We start from the raw sequence: 20,408 nt of genomic DNA on the forward strand, positions 1-20,408 counted from the left end.
CTGGCAATGGCAAGGAAAGCATTTCTGAAGAAGAGAAATTTGTTAACATCGAGTATAGATTTAAGTGTCAGGAAGTCATTTCTGAAAGTATTTGTATGGAGTGTAGTCATGTATGGAAATGAAACATGGACGATAAATAGTTTGGACAAGAAGAGAATAGAAGCTTTCGAAATGTGGTGCTACAGAAGAATGCTGAAGATTAGATGGGTAGATCACATAACTAATGAGGAGGTATTGAACAGAAGTGGGGAGAAGAGGAGTTTGTGGCACAACTTGACAAGAAGAAGGGACCAGTTGGTAGGACATGTTCTGAGGCATCAAGGGATCACAAATTTAGCATTGGAGGGCAGCGTGGAGGGTAAAAATCGTAGAGGGCGACCAAGAGATGAATACATTAAACAGGTACAGAAGGATGTAGGTTGCAGTAGGTAATGGGAGATGATGAAACTTGCACAGGATAGAGTAGCATGGAGAGCTGCATCAAACCAGTCTCCGGACTGAAGACCACAACAACAACAATCCAACCTGGTGTGGACCCTAACCACTTGTGCTGTAGTCAAGAATGGGTTAGAGAAGTGTTCTATACGTGGTCTCCTTTACAGGTGAACCACACTTTCCCAACATTCTCCCAATAAACCAAAGTTGACCATTCGCCTTCCCTACTACAAACTGTACATTCTTGTTCGGTTTTCATATTGCTTTACAACATTATGCCTAGATATTTAATCAACGTGACAGTGTCAAGCAGCAAACTACTAATGTTGTCTTCAAACATTATTGGACTGTTTTTCTTTCAGAATTTAGTTCTAGCTGTTGTCCCTCACATCAAATTGAAATTTTGGCTGGCGTATGAGTGGTAGCTCTTCCCAGTATGAAGTATGATGTGTTCCATTTATCTGATGACCGTCTGCTGCACAGTAGATGCCGGGCAACGAGCGCTCTGTTTCCTGGCAATCAGATGCTCTGTCACATGTCTACTGCTGTGGTATGACATGACTACATTTAAAATATAAGCAAATTATTTTTTACTCATCTATGTCACACAAGGAGATGCTGGAACTGCCTGCCATTGTTTTCCACACATTTCTGACATCTACTCAAGAAATTATTAATCACATAATGTAATTTTCTCAGAGATATTGAATTAATTGATTCAGGATTTGTTGTGTGCACTTTGTCCTTCAGTGCATCCCACAAATAAAAATCACACAGAGTTAAATCAGGACTTCTAAGTGGGCCAGGTATTTTTACTAACCACTCTTTCATCGAACACACCATGAATTCCTTGCAAAGAAATATTGTTCGTATGAGCTCTTGCTGAATCCTATTGAAGAAATGCAATACTTCATTCTCTTTCACTCAGTTCATTAAAAAATGGTCACAAAATGTTTTGCATATATCTTTCACTTGTAACTGTCATTTAAAAAAATTTGGCCTATTAGTCTGTCACCACTAATGGTGCACCACACCCCTATTTTCTGATCATGAAGAGGTTCCTCGTGAAGCAAAACAGGCCTGTCTGTGTTCCAATGTTGACAGTTTTGGGAATTAACAGAACCATGTAAATGGAACCAAGCCTCATCTGGAAACAGAATGAGGTAAGGATCCATTTCACCATCATGCACTTGTTTTAAAACCCATTCACAAAACTTAACCCTGTCGTAGGATCACCAGGTTGAAGTTCTTGTGCTACTGATACTTTATAGGGCCTTCTTTTCTTGAACACTTCCTGTTTCACAAAATTATCCACTAATTTGTGAACTGCACCACAACTCAGAACTTTAACATCAGGAAATTTCTGTTCAAACAATCTCCAAACAGTATGTGCAGACTTGGTGTGCACATACAAATCATAAATAAACACTCATAGTGGAATTGGATAATTCACTCTTGCCATTGTTGTGTTCACAAACTTCACTGTTACACTCATGATGCCTGTTTCACTGATCGAATCACTCTGGCTGACAAGGCGTGTATGTCTGTATGGCCTTCAGGCTAAAACCCACAAAAAGGGGGGAGGCGTAGTGCAGTCCCACAGGACCCATTCGACCGGCATGTGGCCGGACTGCAATACCCCGGGCAGGCGGTCACCAGATAAATGTAACACCCTGTATTTGTATTATGTTATGTATGTGTAACAAAAATAGTATATTGGTCATCAGCTTGAGGCTGTTTGAAACACACAGTGGTCTACCAATCCTAGTCCTATTGGACGTAGTTCACTCTTATCTTCCTGTCCCTCTCTTCCCCCCTCCCACTCTCTCTCTCTCTCTCTCTCTCTCTCTCTCTCTCTCTCTCTCTCTCTCTCTCTCTCTGCTGTTTTTCACTGCTGCATTTCCTTGTCTTTGGTGGGCATAGACTTGGTTATATGATGACTAAAATATGTATATACAAGGTGTACAACTTTGCTTCTGCCATTTTTCCCCCAACATCTGAGGCTTTAATGAAACAAATTGGCTACACATGTATCATTCAGAGTATTTTTCATCGCCACTACATTCTCCCATCTTTCGGGCAGTGCATGAATCCCGCGTCGAAAAAGTTGTTCATCTTTTGAAGTGATCCACGAATCTATCCAATTGGTGACTTCTTCATGAGATTGGAAGTGTTGGTCAGCCAGGCCATGCATCATTGATCTAAACAGGTGATAGTCAGAGGGAACAATGTCTGGAGAATACGGCGGGTGGGGTAGGACTTCCCATTTTAACGTTTCCAAGTACATTTTGACCTCTTTTTGCAACGTGGGGACGAGCATTGTTGTGCTGCAAAATCACTTTATTGTGCCTCTCACTGTATTGTGGCCGTTTGTCTTTTAATGCTCTGCTCAGATGCATTAATTGCATTCGATAACAAGCACCTGTAATTGTTTCACTTGGTTTTACCACCTCATAGGACATGACGCCAAGCTGGTCCCACCAAATGCAGAGCATGATCTTGGAGCCGTGAATATTCAGTTTGGCCGTTGACGTTGAAGCATGGCCGGGATATCCACATGATTTTTTGCGTTTAGAATCGCAATCAACCCATTTTTCATCCTTGGTTACAATTCAATGCAGAAATCCCTTCCTTTTTTGCCTTTGAAGCAACTGTTCACAAACACCGTTCAATGTCTCTTGGTTTCAGCTCACACGGGACCAAAGTTCCTTCTTTCTGAATCATGCCCATTGCCTTGAGATGTTTTGAAATGGCTTGCTGTGTCACTTCCACTAATTGTGCCAAATATTCTTGAGTTTGACGCGAGTCTTCACTCAGCAATGTCTCCAATTCTGCATCTTCGAAAACACTCTCTCCTCCACTGTGCCAGTCTACAATGTTAAAATCATCTTTCTTGAAGCATGAAACCACTCAAGATACAGTCTTTCACTAATAGCATCCTTACCATATGTACTTGAGAGCATTCGAAGAGACTCAGCCGCTAGTTTCTTCATATTGAAACAAAACAGTAACACTCCCGCAAATGACGAGAATTAGGCTCGTAAACTGACATTTTCAATCAAGAACAACTTTATGACGCAGACTCAAATCTACTAATGTTTGAATGACGTTACGTCGACTGAGGTCCAAGCTAACTGCCTTTCTTTCAACCACTACTTACCATTGTCAACACCTATCGGCAGACGATGGAAGCAAAATTGTACACCTTGTACATATATTGTGTATCTTTGTAATGATTTTGTGAGTACCTCATTTGTGTTTTGGATAAATTCACGTATTAGTATTGTTGTTGTTGTGGTCTTCAGTCCTGAGACTGGTCTGATGCAGCTCTCCATGCTACTCTATCCTGTGCAAGCTGCTTCATCTCCCAGTACCTACTGCAACCTACATCCTTCTGAATTTGCTTAGTGTATTGATCTCTTGGTCTCCCTCTACGATTTTTACCCTCCACGCTACCCTCCAATACTAAATTGGTGATCCTTTGATGCCTCAGAACATGACCTACCAACCGATCCCTTCTTCTAGTCAATTTGTGCCACAAACTTCTCTTCTTCCCCATCCTATTCAATACCTCCTCATTAGTTATATGATCTACCCATCTAATCTTCAGCATTCTTCTGTAGCACCACATTTCGAAAGCTTCTATTCTCTTCTTGTCCAAACTAGTTATCGTCCATGTTTCACTTCCATACATGGATACACTCCATACGAATACTTTCAGAAACAACTTCCTGACACTTAAATCTATACTCGATGTTAACAGATTTCTCTTCTTCAGAAACGCATTCCTTGCCATTGCCAGTCTACATTTTATATCCTCTCTATTTCGACCATCATCAGTTATTTTGCTCCCCAAATAGCAAAACTCCTTTACTACTTTAAGTGTCTCATTTCCTAATCTAATTCCCGCAGCATCACCTGACTTAATTTGACTACATTCCATTATCCTCATTTTGCTTTTGTTGATGTTGATCTTATATCCTCCTTTCAAGACACTATCCATTCCATTCAACTGCTCTTTCAAGTCCTTTGCTGTCTCTGACAGAATTACAATGTCATCAGCGAACCTCAAAGTTTTTATTTCTTCTCCATGGATTTTAATACCTACTCTGAATTTTTCTTTTGTTTCCTTCACTGCTTGCTCAATATACAGATTGAATAACATCGGGGAGAGGCTACAACCCTGTCTCCTTCCCTTCCCAACCACTTCTGGCCTTTCATGTCCCTCGACTCTAATACATGCCATGTGGTTTCTGTACAAATTGTAAATAGCCTTTCGCTCCCTGTATTTAACCCCTGCCACCTTCAGAATTTGAAAGAGAGTATTCCAGTCAACATTGTCAAAAGCTTTCTCTAAGTCTACAAATGCTAGAAATGTAGGTTTGCCTTTCCTTAATGTAGCTTCTAAGGTAAGTTGTAGGGTCAGTATTGCCTTACGTGTTCCAATATTTCTACGGAATCCAAACTGATTTTCCTCGAGGTCAGTTTCGACTAGTTTTTCCATTCGTCTGTAAAGAATTCATGTTAGTATTTTGCAGCCATGACTTATTAAACTGATAGTTTGGTAATTTTCACATCTGTCAACACCTGCTTCTTTGGGATTGGAAAGGCAAGGTCCATGGTTCTTGGGGGGGGGATTAGTATTATAGCATTTATACATGTATTTATATTCCAAAATTTTAAAAAGTATTAGTATTATAGCATTTTGGAATATAAATACATGTATAAATATAGATAACTGCGCACTGAATGGAGATGGTGTTTAGCAGAAGATAGATGTGAAGACAAGGCTTATTTGAAGCTGAATTTTCTGATAGAGCATATTATCAGAAATTTAGCTTTAGAAGGTGTGATTTCATTTCTGTTGATGAAAACATGTAAAAGAATATACACTGTTCTAGCTGTTGGAGTTAATAGTTCCTTTCCCGAGGAGGAAAGGGGGATAGGTTGGACAAGCCAGAAAGGAAGCATAGGTCACTCAGACCTCCATCTGTTGGTTCTCCCACAGGGATGTGGGAATAGTCAGTGGAGGGCTGTCTGAGAGGTTGCTGCAGCACCCAGTGATAACATATCTTCATGTAGTCCACGATATCCATTTCACTGACAATGAAGATGTTGAGCTTTCTGGGTAAAAAATGAATTTGCTGTAAGTTACACAAAAGACGAAGCCAAAAATATAGTAAGTGAAGTATCAGGGATATGAATTAGTGTCAACAATTTTTCCACAGATTATATAATATTATGTAATCCAACTGTAACAAATGCTTTGTACTCTGTTGTATGTTTTCTGTTTCTGTCAACATATTGCAGGCCGCTGCTGTTATAAGAGAAGAAGGTTTGCAAGCATTAGAAGAGGCACGGCAGTTGGGAGATCAACACAGTAAACAGTTCTCTGACATTCAGCAACAGCTTACATCTCTCCGGAAGCAAGAAAAGCAGCTGTCAGAGGTGATTTTTTTAATAAGGTTTTTGAACTGTTTCCGTGATTTCCTTAGTTATGATTCTTAGGCACTCAACTAGCATTCAGTTTATAAGGAACCACAATTATCTGTATTATTTGCAAGGTGATGTCTCAAGGTGAAAAAGGAACAGAAGAGATTATAATGTTATCTATCATATAACTTCGGCTGTTATGTTGTTGTTAATTGCAGAATGGTGATCAAATCATAGGAAAGTCAGTGACAACATAGCTACATTCAGGATCACACTGATGGGGATATCCTCCCTTAGCTAACAGTTATCTAAGGGTAAGATAATATAAAACACAGGTCTTGTTAGACTGGTCACCTCCCTGCACGAGGATGACTGAATGTAAAAAATACTGCTAGTAATTCTTCCATCCTTGGAGTTAGGCTTGGTGAATACCCTGAACTAGCAACTTGGTGAATACCCTGAACTAGCAACAAAAATTTCTATATGAAACTTATTGCTTATCACAATAACACTCAGAGATGTAATTGACTTGTTTCCAGATTCTGTGCCTCAGTTTCCATTAAATAGTTCCTTTATAGTGGGACTCCTGTCACTGTCCTCTGCATCTCCCTACTTGCTTCCTAATATATCTGTTTCTCCCATACATTACAGGAATTTGTCTTCATATTTCAGTATAATTTGAAAATTTGCCATGAAACATAAACAGGCAAAAAAATTCCTTTATTGCCTGGAGGACAATATTTTGTACTTTTTAGTTAATGCCAGAAAGTTTTATGTAGCGAAGGTGCTCAGAAAATACAATTAGCTACTCTAACCTATGTTCGTGTCTTCATGCGACCTGTATTAGGTAGCACCTCTGCCATTTTTTTCTTCCCCTAGGGGAACCCGATCATCTGCAAATAAATAGTAGCCTGTTAACTGCTCTTCTGTTTTCTATCAATTGTTTTAAAACAAATGTTGCATCTGCACTAGGCCTGCCTTTACGAAAGCTGCACTGTTCCTCCTTTAAAAATGTTTCTGCTATTGGCTGGAGTTTCCTCTGAATGATTTTATAAGCAACATTTAAAATGCAAATGTAATATGAACATTATTTTTTATTTCCTCTCTTGTACATATTTATAATTCTTGCTACCTTCCATTCCTCTGGAATTTTTCTGAAGCACTGCACAAATAACTTTTTCATTAAATACTGGCATATTTTGTAAGTTCCAGATATATTCCTTGTGAACTGTAGCTTTCCTGTTCCTGGCTTCCTTTAACTGCTTTCCAAGTCTGTCATTTCCATCAACTGAAGCCTTGGCCCAAGAACTGCTTTTGCAACAAGGGTAGATGCATATTAAAGATTATCGATGTGCTGTGGCTGCACGCACTTTTCCATTTAGGCAGAAAATTGGCACAGTCAGCTGCTCACTATTGTTTCTTGAATGATTATATGGTTGTTGGAGAGGAGCAGCAGCCTTTTCAGTAACTGCAACAGCCTGGATGATTGACTGATCTGGGCATGTAACATTAACTAATGTGACCTTGTCATGTTGTTATTGAAAACAACTGAAAGCAAGGGGAAACAATAGCCGTTCTGAAACTTGATGGCAGATTAAAACTTTGTGCTGGACCGAGACGTGAACTCAGGACCTTTGCCTTTCGAGGGCAAGTGCTCTACCAACTGAGTTACCCAAGCATGACATTGTCACATTGTTCAGTTTGTATACAAATTGAGCCTGGTGAACATGCTGAAAATAAAGTAATATTATTTTGTAATCTGTGTGGAGCTGAAGTTAGTGCAGACAAGCACTTTAATGTGCAACAACACTGTAATACCACCAAACACAGCAGATGAATGTTGTTATTTGAGTAGATGCGTCCATCTTCAGTTGTGCAATCATCCTTCAAGGACTTGCGTGAGATGATGATGCTGCTTTGCAACATCTTGTTGGATAAGCTGAAGAATCCACACTTCAGATAGTTCTTGGAGAAGTACACAACACATCCAAATTGAGAAAGAAGTATTTATCCGTGTGCTGTGAGGAGGTACCCAACAAAATACAAATTAGTGTTGCTGACCTGGGTGGCCATAGGGGTAACGACCAATGTGGGTGGGTGTGTGTTTCAAATATTGTCGTTAGTGTTCTAAAAGTTGGCAGCTTGGATAAATGTTCTTTCTAACATGTGAAGCTCTCAAGAGAGTTAATAACTCGGCATTTGCCATTTTGTTTGACAACTCTATGAAGCCCCCGTGGCTGGGCAATGTGAACAGAGGCAACATTGTGCTGCCAGTAACGGATGGTGCTTCTTAAATGGCTAAAGGAACCAAAAGCCTTCAGATTCTCTACCCCCAGTGTAGTGTACAACAGTTGCCTTTCATGTGTGTTACACAGAACTGCATAAGAGGTGTGGTCAAATCAGCCTAATGTGGACAGATTAATTTCTTGTGGAAAAAAGAATCTGTGTGAGAGCTCTGCTATAGGTGCAGAAATCAAATGAACAAGCATCTTCTTGCCTCTGCCCTCTCAGCCTTTCTTACACAATGAGGTTCTTGGCTTAATACTGCTCAATATTACTGCATCAACTACGCCAAAATAAAGACAGTCTTTTGTGAGCTTCATAGCAGTGAATCAAGTGCTATCAAAACTGTGAAAGAGGTCTTTACATGTACCTTGTCTGGAAATTTAGCATTGCATCAGTGCCAACTTTTCAGTCATATCAGTAGCAATCACATAACTGGAAGCTTCTGGTACTCAACTGTGTGACACCTTGGATGTTGGACAATCTATGTAGTGTGAGTTGGGTTAAGCTCATAGTCAAGTGGCTGACAGAGTGAACAACAAATTGCAAAGTTTTCTTGAGCAGAATCATGGACATTCTATATTGTAATGTTGCACAAACACAATATTAGAATTCCCACCAACCAACTTTTAATTTGCTTCCATATAAAGGAAAATACAGACACACTGAATGACATTGTAATAATTAAGACACAAAATAAGGGGTTACACTAATGCAGAGTCTAACAGGAAGTGTTCCACAGTCACAGAAACATTACAGCGATGGAGGGCTCGATGCACCAGTTTATATACAGCTGCTTGCACTTGGCACAGTACGTGCTGCACTGTCTGTACCAATGTGTGGCAGCCTTTCTAGGCCGGCCGTGGAGGTGCGCTGTTTAAGTGTACACACTCACTGTATAGGATTACAACACTCCTTACCCCTTGGGGGGAAAACCGTTCACCATGGAGATGTCCATTTCTTCATGGAAGTGGGTGACCGCTACAGCAGGTGTTGCTGTTACAGGAGAACCCGGTCTGAAATGGAGCTGGCATGGACAGGTGCATCACTGATTCCCCGCAAGAGACGGTAAGGGAGCACTGGTGATGAAGGCACCAAATCCATGCAGTGACAGAGGCCGCATAGATGGAGGCAGTCTGGTGCTGACTACTCTGTCGAGCAGTAGCAGCATCTGGAATGAAGACGGTGCAAGTGTCGAAGGGGACATGGGGTGCCACAGGGACAGTACAGACTGTGGAGATAGCAGTGGGGTCTCTGGGGTGTGGTTGATTACATGTTGGTGCAGTTGGTCATAGTGTTGGGACACCAAGTCATCAGAAGTGTGCATGATGCAGAGGCGGCAGCATCAGCAATGATGAATGGTCACCAGTACTCATTTAAGGTTCCATCCAAACCCACGGGCCCAAAAGGCAGAACCTGGATGGAACCGCTGCTAGTGGGTGCCAGCAGGTGGCCAGGCATTAGCCAGAGCATGTGAAGCAGCGTTACGGAGCTGTTGGCCATGAAGCTGCTCTGCCAGGCCATGGGCACAGAAGCTATAGGACCTCAAGACCATAACATGGGCATCATTTGGAGAAGATTGTGTGATGTATTTTTTTCATCTGGGTTTTGAAAGTACGGACCAACTGCTCCACCTAACCATTTGACCGAGGATGAAATGGAGAGGCCATAACATGCCGAATGCCACACTTTATACTAAAATCTTCAAAATCCTATGATACAAATTGTGGGCTGTTGTCCGTCACAACCGTGTACGGTAATCCTTCCAAGGAAAAAATGTTTGAGAGGGCTGTGACAGTAGCTGCCGTGGATGTGGACGGGCAACGAACCACAAAAGGTAATTTTGAGAAATAGTTAACTACAACAAGCCTAAACTAGTTAAGGAAGGGCCCAAAAAAATCAGCTTGAGTACACTGCCAGGGGCACTGGTGATGGGTAGGAAGGAGAGCGAGCCACCAGGGAAGACTGAGCAGGCTGACACCAGACACTTAGACAACACACGTTCTCACCTAAGCTAACAGGCTCTCATGTAACTGTTCTCCACATTGAATTAAATCCTTCCTCCCCTCTAATTGCCCTCCCCTGTTCCTTTGCCTTGTTCATCACTTTCACCAGTACCTTTGTTCAGTTGTCTGTGCCAGTACTCACTTGGTAGACTGTTTTGGTTTTTATATTCTTATACTTTTAATATAAGGTTTATTTACTCACAGCTGTGTATTTTAACGTGGTTCATGATATTTATCAGTTTGGTTATCGTTGAGAGTCTTTAACTATTAACTGTATAGCTTGCGCAGTAAAATATGTGTGTGTTTGTGTCATTCAGTCAGTGGGTTTAGGGATTTATACTCATAACATTTATGTCCAAAACATACAGTACATCATTACAGCATATTTCTTCCCTGAATGAATTTTCACTCTGCAGTGGAGTGTGTGCTGATATGAAACTTTCTGGCGATTAAAACTGTGTGCTGGACCAGGACACAAACCTGGGACCTATGCCTTTCCTGGCAGTTGCTCTACCGACTGAGCTACCTGTGCACAAATCACGACCCACCTTTGTAAGGTGGAAATAAAGCTATGAGGAAAGGGTGTGAGTCATGCTCAGGTAGCTCATTTGGTAGAGCAATTGCCCAGCAAAGGCAAAGGTCTCGGGCTCAAGTCCCAATCTGCCAGAAAGTTTCATTATATTTTTTTCTTTGTACTTATATCAAACTGAAATGTAATTTGTGTTTTTCGTGTAGATATATAGTCACAAAATGGACACACCTCTTTTGAATAACAAACTTTGTATGATAAAAGGTCTTTTTGATGTTCTGTGGACTGTCTGTATAGTTATCCGATGATGGCCTAAAAAGCTGAAAGATGGTTCACAATGGACTATAAAATAAAAATTAACATGGAACATAAATATAGTTCATTTCAGCTTTTAAAATATGATATTACTCTAATATTTGTCATGCCACTGTTGGTCTACCCTTCCTCTCATATTCATAACTTTTCTGCTTTATTTTATCTGTATTACATAAATGTAATTTGATCCAGAGAGAGCTTTGGAGAAAAGAGAACCACTTGTATGAATATCAAGAGCTCAGATGGAAACCCAGATCTAAGCAAAGAAGGGAAAGCAGAGAGGTGGAAGGAGTATGTAGAGGGTCTATACAAGGCGATGTTCTTGAGGACAATATTATGGAAATGGAAGAGGGTGTAGATGAAGATGAAATGGGAGATATGATACTGCGTGAAGAGTTTGACAGAGCACTGAAAGACCTGAGTCAAAACAAGGCCCCGGGAGTAGACAACATTCCATTAGAACTACTGACGGCCTTGGGGTAGCCAGTCCTGGCAAAACTCAACCATCTGGTGAGCAAGATGTATGAAACAGGCGAAATACCCTCAGACTTCAAGAAGAATATAATAATTCCAATCCCAAAGAAAGCAGGTGTTGACAGATGTGAAATTACCGAACTATCAGTTTAGTAAGTCATGGCTGCAAAATACTAATGCTAATTCTTTACAGATGAATGGAAAAACTAGTAGAAGCTGAACTCGTGGAAGATCAGTTTGGATTCCGTAGAAATATTGGAACACGTGAGGCAATACTGACCCTACGACTTATCTTAGAAGCTAGATTAAGGAAAGGCAAACCTACGTTTCTAGCATTGGTAGACTTAGAGAAAGCTTTTGACAATGTTGACTGGAATACTCTCTTTCAAATTCTGAAGGTGGCAGGGGTAAAATATAGGGAGCGAAAGGCTATTTACAATTTGTATAGAAACCAAATGGTAGTTATAAGAGTTGAAGGGCATGAAAGGGAAGAAGTGGTTGGGAAGGGAGTGAGACAGGGTTGTAGCCTCTCCCCGATGTTATTCAATCTGTATATTGAGCAAGCAGTGAAGGAAACAAAAGAAAAGTTTGGAGTAGGTATTAAAATCCATGGAGAAGAAATAAAAACTTTGAGGTTCGCCGATGACATTGTAATTCTATCAGAGACAGCAAAGGACTTGGAAGGGTAGTTGAACGGAATGGATAGTGTCTTGAAAGGAGGATATAAGATGAACATCAACAAAAGCAAAACGAGGATAATGGAATGTAGTCGAATTAAGTCGGGTGATGCTGAGGGTATTAGATTAGGAAATGAGACACTTAAAGTAGTAAAGGAGTTTTGCTATTTGGGGAGCAAAATAACTGATGATGGTCGAAGTAGAGAGGATATAAAATGTAGACTGGCAATGGGTAGAAAAACGTTTCTGAAGAAGAGAAATTTGTTAACATCGAGTATAGATTTAAGTGTCAAGAAGTCGTTTCTGAAAGTATTTGTATGGAGTGTAGCCATGTATGGAAGTGAAACATGGGCGATAAATAGTTTGGACAAGAAGAGAATAGAAGCTTTCAAAATGTGGTGCTACAGAAGAATGCTGAAGATTAGATGGGTAGATCACATAACTAATGAGGAGGTGTTGAATAGGATTGGGGAGAAGAGAAGTTTGTGGCACAACTTGACAAGAAGAAGGGATCAGTTGGTAGGACATGTTCTGAGGCATGAAGGGATCACCAATTTAGTATTGGAGGGCAGCGTGGAGGGTAAAAATCATAGAGGGAGACCAAGAGATGAATACACTAAGCAGATTCAGAAGGATGTAGGTTGCAGTAGGTACTGGGAGATGAAGAAGCTTGAACAGGATAAAGTAATATGGAGAGCTGCATCAAACCAGCCTTAGGACTGAAGACCACAACAACAACAACAATTTGATCCAATAACTTTGTTCATCTTATCTTTTTCTGCAATAACCGTTTCTCCATTTTTCAAACTCTCCGATAATTGTCAGATATGCCACCAGTTACCTGTGGCTTCCAACTTCTTTATTGCTGCAGACAGATGTGAAAAATTTGATTTGATGTAAATCAGGTCTTGCTTCAAATGTGTTTATGCGTCTTTAGTGCAAGCTGCAAAATTGACTTCAAAAGTGTCTAGGTGGCATTAGGAGCAAGAGATCAATTATTAATACAGGGTCAATAACTTAAGGCTTTTCAGTGAATGAAGCAAAAGGTGGTAATTTTGATAAATTTGTGGTAATTTACATTGTATTGCTGACTTAACTCAAAATTATCACAGGAAAAAAATGGGAAGATTTATCCAGATACCCCATCTAGTTGAAATAAAGCAAAATGTAGCAGTATATTTTTAAATGCAGCAACATGGACAAACAGTTTCAAGAATACCTTCAGTAGGAAGAAAAGTCATGCTGTCAAAATTATCAAACTTCCATATTGTGTGTATCTATTTACCTTGTTTGAGGAGGATGTCAACATATTCACACTCTCATGTTTCCGACATACTGTGTGAGCCGTGCAATGTGGTGCATGGGCTAAACATGTAATGAGCTTTAGGTTATGCTAAAATATTTAATTGCTATTCCAGCCTTCATCAAACATGGCTGGTGGTCTTGCGGTAGCATTCTTGATTCCCGAGCACAGGGTCCTGGGTTCGATTCCCGGCGGTGTCAGTGATTTTCACCTGCCTCGAGATGTCTGGGTGTTGTTGTGTCATCATGATCATCATCATCATTCATCCTCATTACGGTCGGAGGAAGGCAATGGCAAATCACCTCCAATAGGCCCTTGTCTAGTACAGCAGTGCAGGTCTCCCGCATCGTTCCCCTATGCTCTCTCAAGGAGTATGGGACTTCATCATCATCATATATGGCGCAGTATTGCTTAACAACAATAGGACCATCTTTTATTTAAATGTATTGGCATGAAGTATATTGAATTCTACCAACATCAACCAACCCAAACGAGGGGGCTTGAGCTCACTATGGATTTACAGACAATAACAAAATTCAGTTGTGCACATTTGGCATAATTCATGTGGGGGAGAGGGACGGGGGGTGGGGGGAATCAGTAAATGGTGCTATTATGTGAGTTACAATTATGCTCCGAGACCAAAAAATTGTGTAATATTCTTCTTCCTTTTTCTTTTTGTTATTATTTTCTTTAAATCATCAGTTTTCTGACTGGTTTGATGAAGCATGTCCCAAATTCCCCCTCTTGTGCTAACCTCTTCATCTTAGACCCATTGAAAGAAGTGTTCATTTGCTAGTGGCAGTAAGTGAAGGAAGCCAGTCCTCCTCCAGAGTTAAACCACCACAGTCATAGCTTTGTGCTGATGCCGAGAGTTGTGTGCTCAGTTGTTAGCTGCCTGTACCATCTATGTGCTGATTATATTGTCATGAGCATATTTATGTGGGTTCAGATGCTGTGCCTCCCGTAGTTCAATTTGCATGATGAGTTCATTGACCTCACGGGGTTCTGTTCCCCAGTTGTTACCAAGTCATGATCAACCTGTGAAGTACCTGCACCGCCATGTTGAGTAGTGGTGTTTTCACACCTTCTGCAGAGAACCTCCTCATTCCTTATGTTATCAGTCCACTAGTTTTCAACATTCTTCTATAGCTCCACATCTCAAACACTTCAATTTTCTTCTGTTCCAATTCTCCCAGTGCCCATAATTCACTAGCCTCCAAATATATATTCTCAAAAATTTCTTCCTCAAATTAAAGCCTATGTTTGATACTAGTAGACTTCTCCCAGCCAGGAATGCCCTCATTGCCTGTGCTAGTCCACTTTTTTATGCCCTCCGTGCCTCATCTGGTATGGGCTACTTTGGCAGAATTCTTTAACTTTGTCTACTTTGTGATCACCAGTTCTGACGTTAAGTTTCTCACTATTCTCAGTTCAGCTACTTTTCATTACCTTCATCTTTCTTCGGTTTCCTCTCAGTCTATATTCTTTACTCGTTAGATTGTTCATTCCATTCAGTAGATCCTGTAAATCTTCACTTTCACTGAGGATAGCAATGTCATCAGTGAGTTTTATCATTGGTATCCTTTCATCCTGAATTTTCATCACACTCTTGAACATTTCTTTTATTTCCACCATTGCTTCTTCGGTGTGTAGATTGAACAGTAGAGGCAAAAACTGCAATCACGGTCTTACACCCTTTTTTAATCTTTTTCTTTCTCTTCCAATCTTACAGTTCCGTCTTGGTTCTTGTATGTATTGTTTATTACCCATCTTTTCCTATAGAACATCTGGCACCATTTTACATTGTCAAATGCTTTTTCCAGGTCAACAAATCCAATGAACATTTCTTAATACTTCTTCAGTCTTGCTTTCACATCAACCACCATGTCAGAACTGCCTCTCTGGTGCCATTGCCTGTCCTAAAGCGACCTAACAGACCCTCGGTTTTCTTTTCCATTTTTCTGTATATCATTCTTGTTGGCAGCTTGGATGCATGAGCTGTTAAGCTGATTGTGTGATAATTATTGCAATTATCTTCCCTGTCTATCTTTGGAATTGTGTGGATGATATATTTATGAAAGTCTGATGGTACACTGCCAGTCTCATAGATTCTACACACCAACTTGAATAGTCATTTTGTTGCCACTTCCCTCAGTTAGTTTGGCAATTTTGGTGAAATGTTATCTGTCCTGTCTGCCTTATTTGATTCAGGTCTTCCAGAGCTCTTTTAAATTCTGACTATAATACTGGATCCTCTTTGTCGTTCGTATCAACTCCAATTTCTTTTTCTATCATGTCATCAGACAAGTCCTCCTCGTCATTATAAATGTCTAAATTTGTGCAGTTACACAGTGAAATCCTAGAAATATGCATTCACTCCCAAAATGCCCAAAACATGCAACATGCTTTTGCATGGATATCTGGGCCCTAGTTATAAGGAATAATTTGTGTTAAAAAATTTCCTTCATATATATTAAAACAGTTTCCCTAAGTTGTTTCTTTCAATTTTATAGGAGAAGAGGAGCCTTGCTGAGGAACGCCTAAAGTTGCGCCAGACGTACGCCCCAAAATTTTGTTCAAAATGCAAGATGTCTGTTGAAGCTGCTTCAGTGGATCATTCTCTCTCTTCTTTGCAAGACAATGTGAGTTTGTCATGTATAATCATTAGCCAGTTATACGTATCAAAGGATACGATGTTAACATATTCTTTCAAATCTATGATTCCAGGAATAAAAACTTTCATCAAGTGACCTTTTCTTTTCATTTTTATTATCTTTTGTTCCATATAAGTGGCCAGTGTTTGCTTTTAACTTCAGAGCTCTGTTCTAATTATTCTAATGTAATAATCTAATCTTTTATTGCAGGTTGTGGACCCTAAAGTTATCATGATGAAGCTAATAGCTGAGAAGGATGACGTACCTGCTGAAGAGAGACACACAGTCCTGTCAGCGCTGCCATCTTTCCAGTCAGCGGACAAATATCACTGAAGTTACTTCAGAATGACAGAATTTGAGTTACATATAATTTCTTTTTGTATGACTTTCATAAAGTATGTTTAATAAATGTGAAAAACAGCACCTTTGGTTTCCAAATGATAAAACTGATGGTTTAACTGTATATGATAGGTTGACAGTCCTTTTTTTTTTTTTTTTACAGTAAGAGATACATTGAAGTTCCACAGTTATATTTCATTTCTCTAACATGCTTACCCTGAAACTGAAATTTTTGCTACTTTCCAACAATCTTTTGCTGGATTTTTTTACAGCATTGATTCCGTGCCTCCACAATTGCAACTGTCATTAATGCTGCAACCATTCTAAAAGTTTATTATACTTAAGCACCTAGGTGAGCAAAGCTTGAGACATTAGTTCAGTAGTTTTTTTCTACAATTTGCCTTGAGTAAATTGCATATGTGCAGATGTTTCCAGTGACAGTTTCCTTCATTTGTCGCAAGTAATCAATGTGGTATCTTCTCAAAGCAAGATTACAACGCGTTTCAAATACGTTAAAATATGTCTTTACCATGAAATTTGTACTTTATTATACACAGTTATAACACTATTTTCCTTTATAATTGTCATTGTATTCTAACTGCCTGGTGAGGCAGAGTATTTAGTTGTGTATATTTATGGCAAAAATCCCTAATATTTTCTTTTTTCAAGTTCTCCCATAAAATGGCTAAAAGAAATAGTCACTTGTTGTTAAGTTGGAACTATGGGCAGTGTTTCAGAACTGCCCAACAGAAACTGTTGAGGAGCTCCATTGTGTGTGGTACAGTTTGAGGCCAATCACTACAAAAACACCCCCTTCGACACCCACGCTCTCCGTGTTTTGAACACCCCAAAAAGCCTGCTGAGAGTCTGTATGTATCTTACAGAGCTTGATTGCTATCCTAGATCAATCCATAAACATTAACATCTCTTGCAATCCCAGTGCAGTAGCAGTGATTTTGTTTTTCACAAGCTCCTGCTTTTGAAATTTTTAACTGCAAACAGGGGCCCATAGTGCCAACATTGTATCAATTGCCTTTTCATCTAGATTTCATCTGCCATCACAGTAGTGTAAAGTAATTCTTCGCCCTCCAACTCATAGCAGGTGAGATAACCATAAGTCAACTAAATGCAAATTATTTTATGTTCATTTGTTAAGCTTTCTGACACCCTCCATGTACAGACCTTTTGAAAATCCAACTGGTCATTTACCATTCTATACAGTGCAGTTTAACCACTCGTGCAATTCCTCCACAGTTCAACAGTGATCATCTATTTGAATTTGTCCATAAATGCATACGTCACCTACTCCTGTGGTGTTGATGAATGTTTATTCTACATTTTTTAAAACTTTCTACACAACTTTATCACAGGACATCGTTTCTACCATGATGTGGCTTTGTACAGCTATGTGGACAGGCTTTTCAAGTTCCAGAATAGCAAGTAGTGGCAGGAGAATACACATATAAAGGTACTGAAATTTGCAAGCTTTCGAAGTCAGTGACTCCTTGTGGCAGAAGGGTTGAAGGGGAATGAAGAGGGGTGAAGGAAAAGGACTGGTGAGGTTTAGGAAATGAGGAGAGTGTGGAAAAGTCACTCAGAACCCTGGGTCAAGGGGGACTTACCAGACAGGATGAGACGGAAAGACAGACTGTTGTGGCATGCTCTGGACAAGATTTGAAAACCTGGTAGCTTTTAGATACAAGATAGGATAATATGGCAGACAGAGACTACTGACAAAACATTGTGCACACGTTAATGAGTATGGAAATCTAAGTGTATTGTATGTGGTAGAGATGGGTGATGGTTGGGGGAAAAGGGGGGGGGGGGGGGGAGATTGATAGACAGGTCAGAAAATAAGAAACATAGAAAACTTAAAGGGAGTCAAGAAAGGAATAGTTACTGGGAAGAAATGCTGAGACCGAAGAAACTAACGCCAGGCAGGTGGCGAGAATCGAGGATGTGTTGTAATGCCAGGTCCCACCTGCACAGTACTGAGAAATTGGTGTCTGGGTGAACAATCCAGATGAGCATGCTCTGCAACATGATATTGTGTGTTGCCGGTATACACCGTCTGCCTATGTTCTTTCATCCTAACCGTCCGCCCCTGGTAGCTGACTGGTCAGCGCGACAGAATGTCATGCCTAACGGCCTGGGTTCAATTCCCGGCTGGGTCGGAGATTTTCCCCGCTCAGGGACTGGGTGTTGAGTTGTCCTTACCATCATTTCATTCCCATTGACACGCAAGTCACTGAAATGGCGTCAACTTGTAAGACTTGCACCAGGCAAACGGTCTACCTGACAGGTGGCCCTAGCCACGCGGCATTTCCATTTCATCATAACTAATAACTTGATGGTAGTCATGCCAATGTAAAAGGCCAAACAGTGTTTATTATATAACAGCTGACACATGACTTTTGTCTGTTCACAGGTTCCCTCCCATTGATAGTATATATTTTGCCACTTACAGGACTGGTATAGGTGGTGGTAAAAGTATGCATAGAGCAAATCTTCCAGGGGGGTAGTCACAAGGGTGGGAGCCTAGCATAGGAAAATGGGTGCTGAAGGAGCATAGGGTCTGACAAGGATATTGCAGAGATTGAGAGGATGACTAGGTGTATTGGACAAAATTTCAGATAGAATGGACCTCATATCAGGGCATGATTTTAGGAAGTCAAACCTTGTCAAAGTAGCTGACTGATGCATTCAAGTCTAGGATAATGCTGAGTGACAAGAGGTATACTACTAAGTTGTTTTTTGGAGGGATCAGCAGTACCAGGATTGAATGTGATGGTTTGGGAAATCTGCATTTTAACTAGGTTGGACAGGTATACATGTCCAGTGAAGGGTGAGGTGAGAATAGTGGTGTACTGCTGTAAAGAGTCTGCATCTGAACACATACATTTGCCTCGAATGCCAAGGCTGTATAGAACAGAGTGTTTGACATGGAAAGGATGGCAACTGTCTGAATGTTAAGTACTGTTGTTTGTTGTAGGTTTAATGTGATGAGGAGGATTCAGAGCAGAACCACACGAAATTTAATTGGGAGAATGTATTTAGAGATTCCAAGAATTGTAACAGGCAGCCTCACCATTAGTCCACAGATGTAATCATAGTATCTACACCAAACCAGATGCTTTAAGGCTTATGGGTCCCAGGAAAGCCCCCTCTAAGTGACCCATGAAAAGGTTGGCATAGAAGGGAGCCATCCTGGTTCCTATGGCTGTGCCCCTAATCTGCTTGTGTGTCTGCTCCTTGTTGTAAAGTGGTGATCGGTAAGTATAAAGTTGATTAAGGTGAGCTGGTAGGAAGTCATAGGCTTGGAATAAGGTGGATTGTGACTGAGGAAATTTTCAGCAGCATGTACATGGGGGAGGTTGGTATGGAGGGATATTGTATCAGTGGTGACAAGCAAAGTGTGTGGTAGGGAGTGGGATGGGCGCAGATTTCAGACAATCTAGGAAATGGTTGGTGACTTTGGTATAGGAGGGAAGTCTTTGTGCTATAGGCTGCAAGTGTTGATCAATTAAGGCATATGTACATTCAGGGGGTGCTTTGAAGCCAGCAGCTATGGGACAGCCAGAATCTTTGGGTTTGTTTAACTTAAGGAGAAGGTAAAATATGTGTGTGTGTGTGTGTGTGTGTGTGTGTGTGTTTTGGTGGGGTAAAAAGTTTGAAGAATTGAGGTGTTAGTCCTTTGTGAGAGACCTGAAGTGTTAAGGAGGGACTGTAGGTAGGTTTGTATCACTGGGATGGGATCTTGATGATGGATGGTGTACATATAGGTGTCAGACAGCTGGCATAGACCATGGGTTACGTACTCCCGTCAGTCAGGTACCACAGTGGTAGATCCCTTGTCCACTGGGAGGATAGTGTTGGAGTCCTCAGTTTATATCAATCGAATTACCTTATATTGTCAAAAATTGATTATTTTTGTTGATACAATAGCAGGTAGGGTAGAGA

General features: G+C 40.5%; 1 protein-coding gene across 6 annotated transcripts in view; it reads left to right on the forward strand.

The window, feature by feature from the left end:
* The window catches only part of LOC124789269 (fas-binding factor 1), a 126,782-nt gene extending 110,250 nt beyond the window's left edge, over positions 1 to 16,532 (forward strand). For all 6 annotated transcript variants that reach the window (XM_047256574.1, XM_047256571.1, XM_047256572.1 and 3 more), the window contains exons 16-18: positions 5,746 to 5,883; positions 15,969 to 16,097; positions 16,320 to 16,532. In XM_047256574.1, the coding sequence (XP_047112530.1) occupies positions 5,746 to 5,883; positions 15,969 to 16,097; positions 16,320 to 16,442 (390 nt within the window). In that variant the 3' untranslated portion in view covers positions 16,443 to 16,532. The remainder of the gene's footprint in view (positions 1 to 5,745; positions 5,884 to 15,968; positions 16,098 to 16,319) is intronic.
* Positions 16,533 to 20,408: the final 3,876 nt, after the last annotated feature.

Source organism: Schistocerca piceifrons, chromosome 3 (assembly GCF_021461385.2).
Source record: "Schistocerca piceifrons isolate TAMUIC-IGC-003096 chromosome 3, iqSchPice1.1, whole genome shotgun sequence".
Lineage (NCBI taxonomy): Eukaryota > Metazoa > Arthropoda > Insecta > Orthoptera > Acrididae > Schistocerca > Schistocerca piceifrons.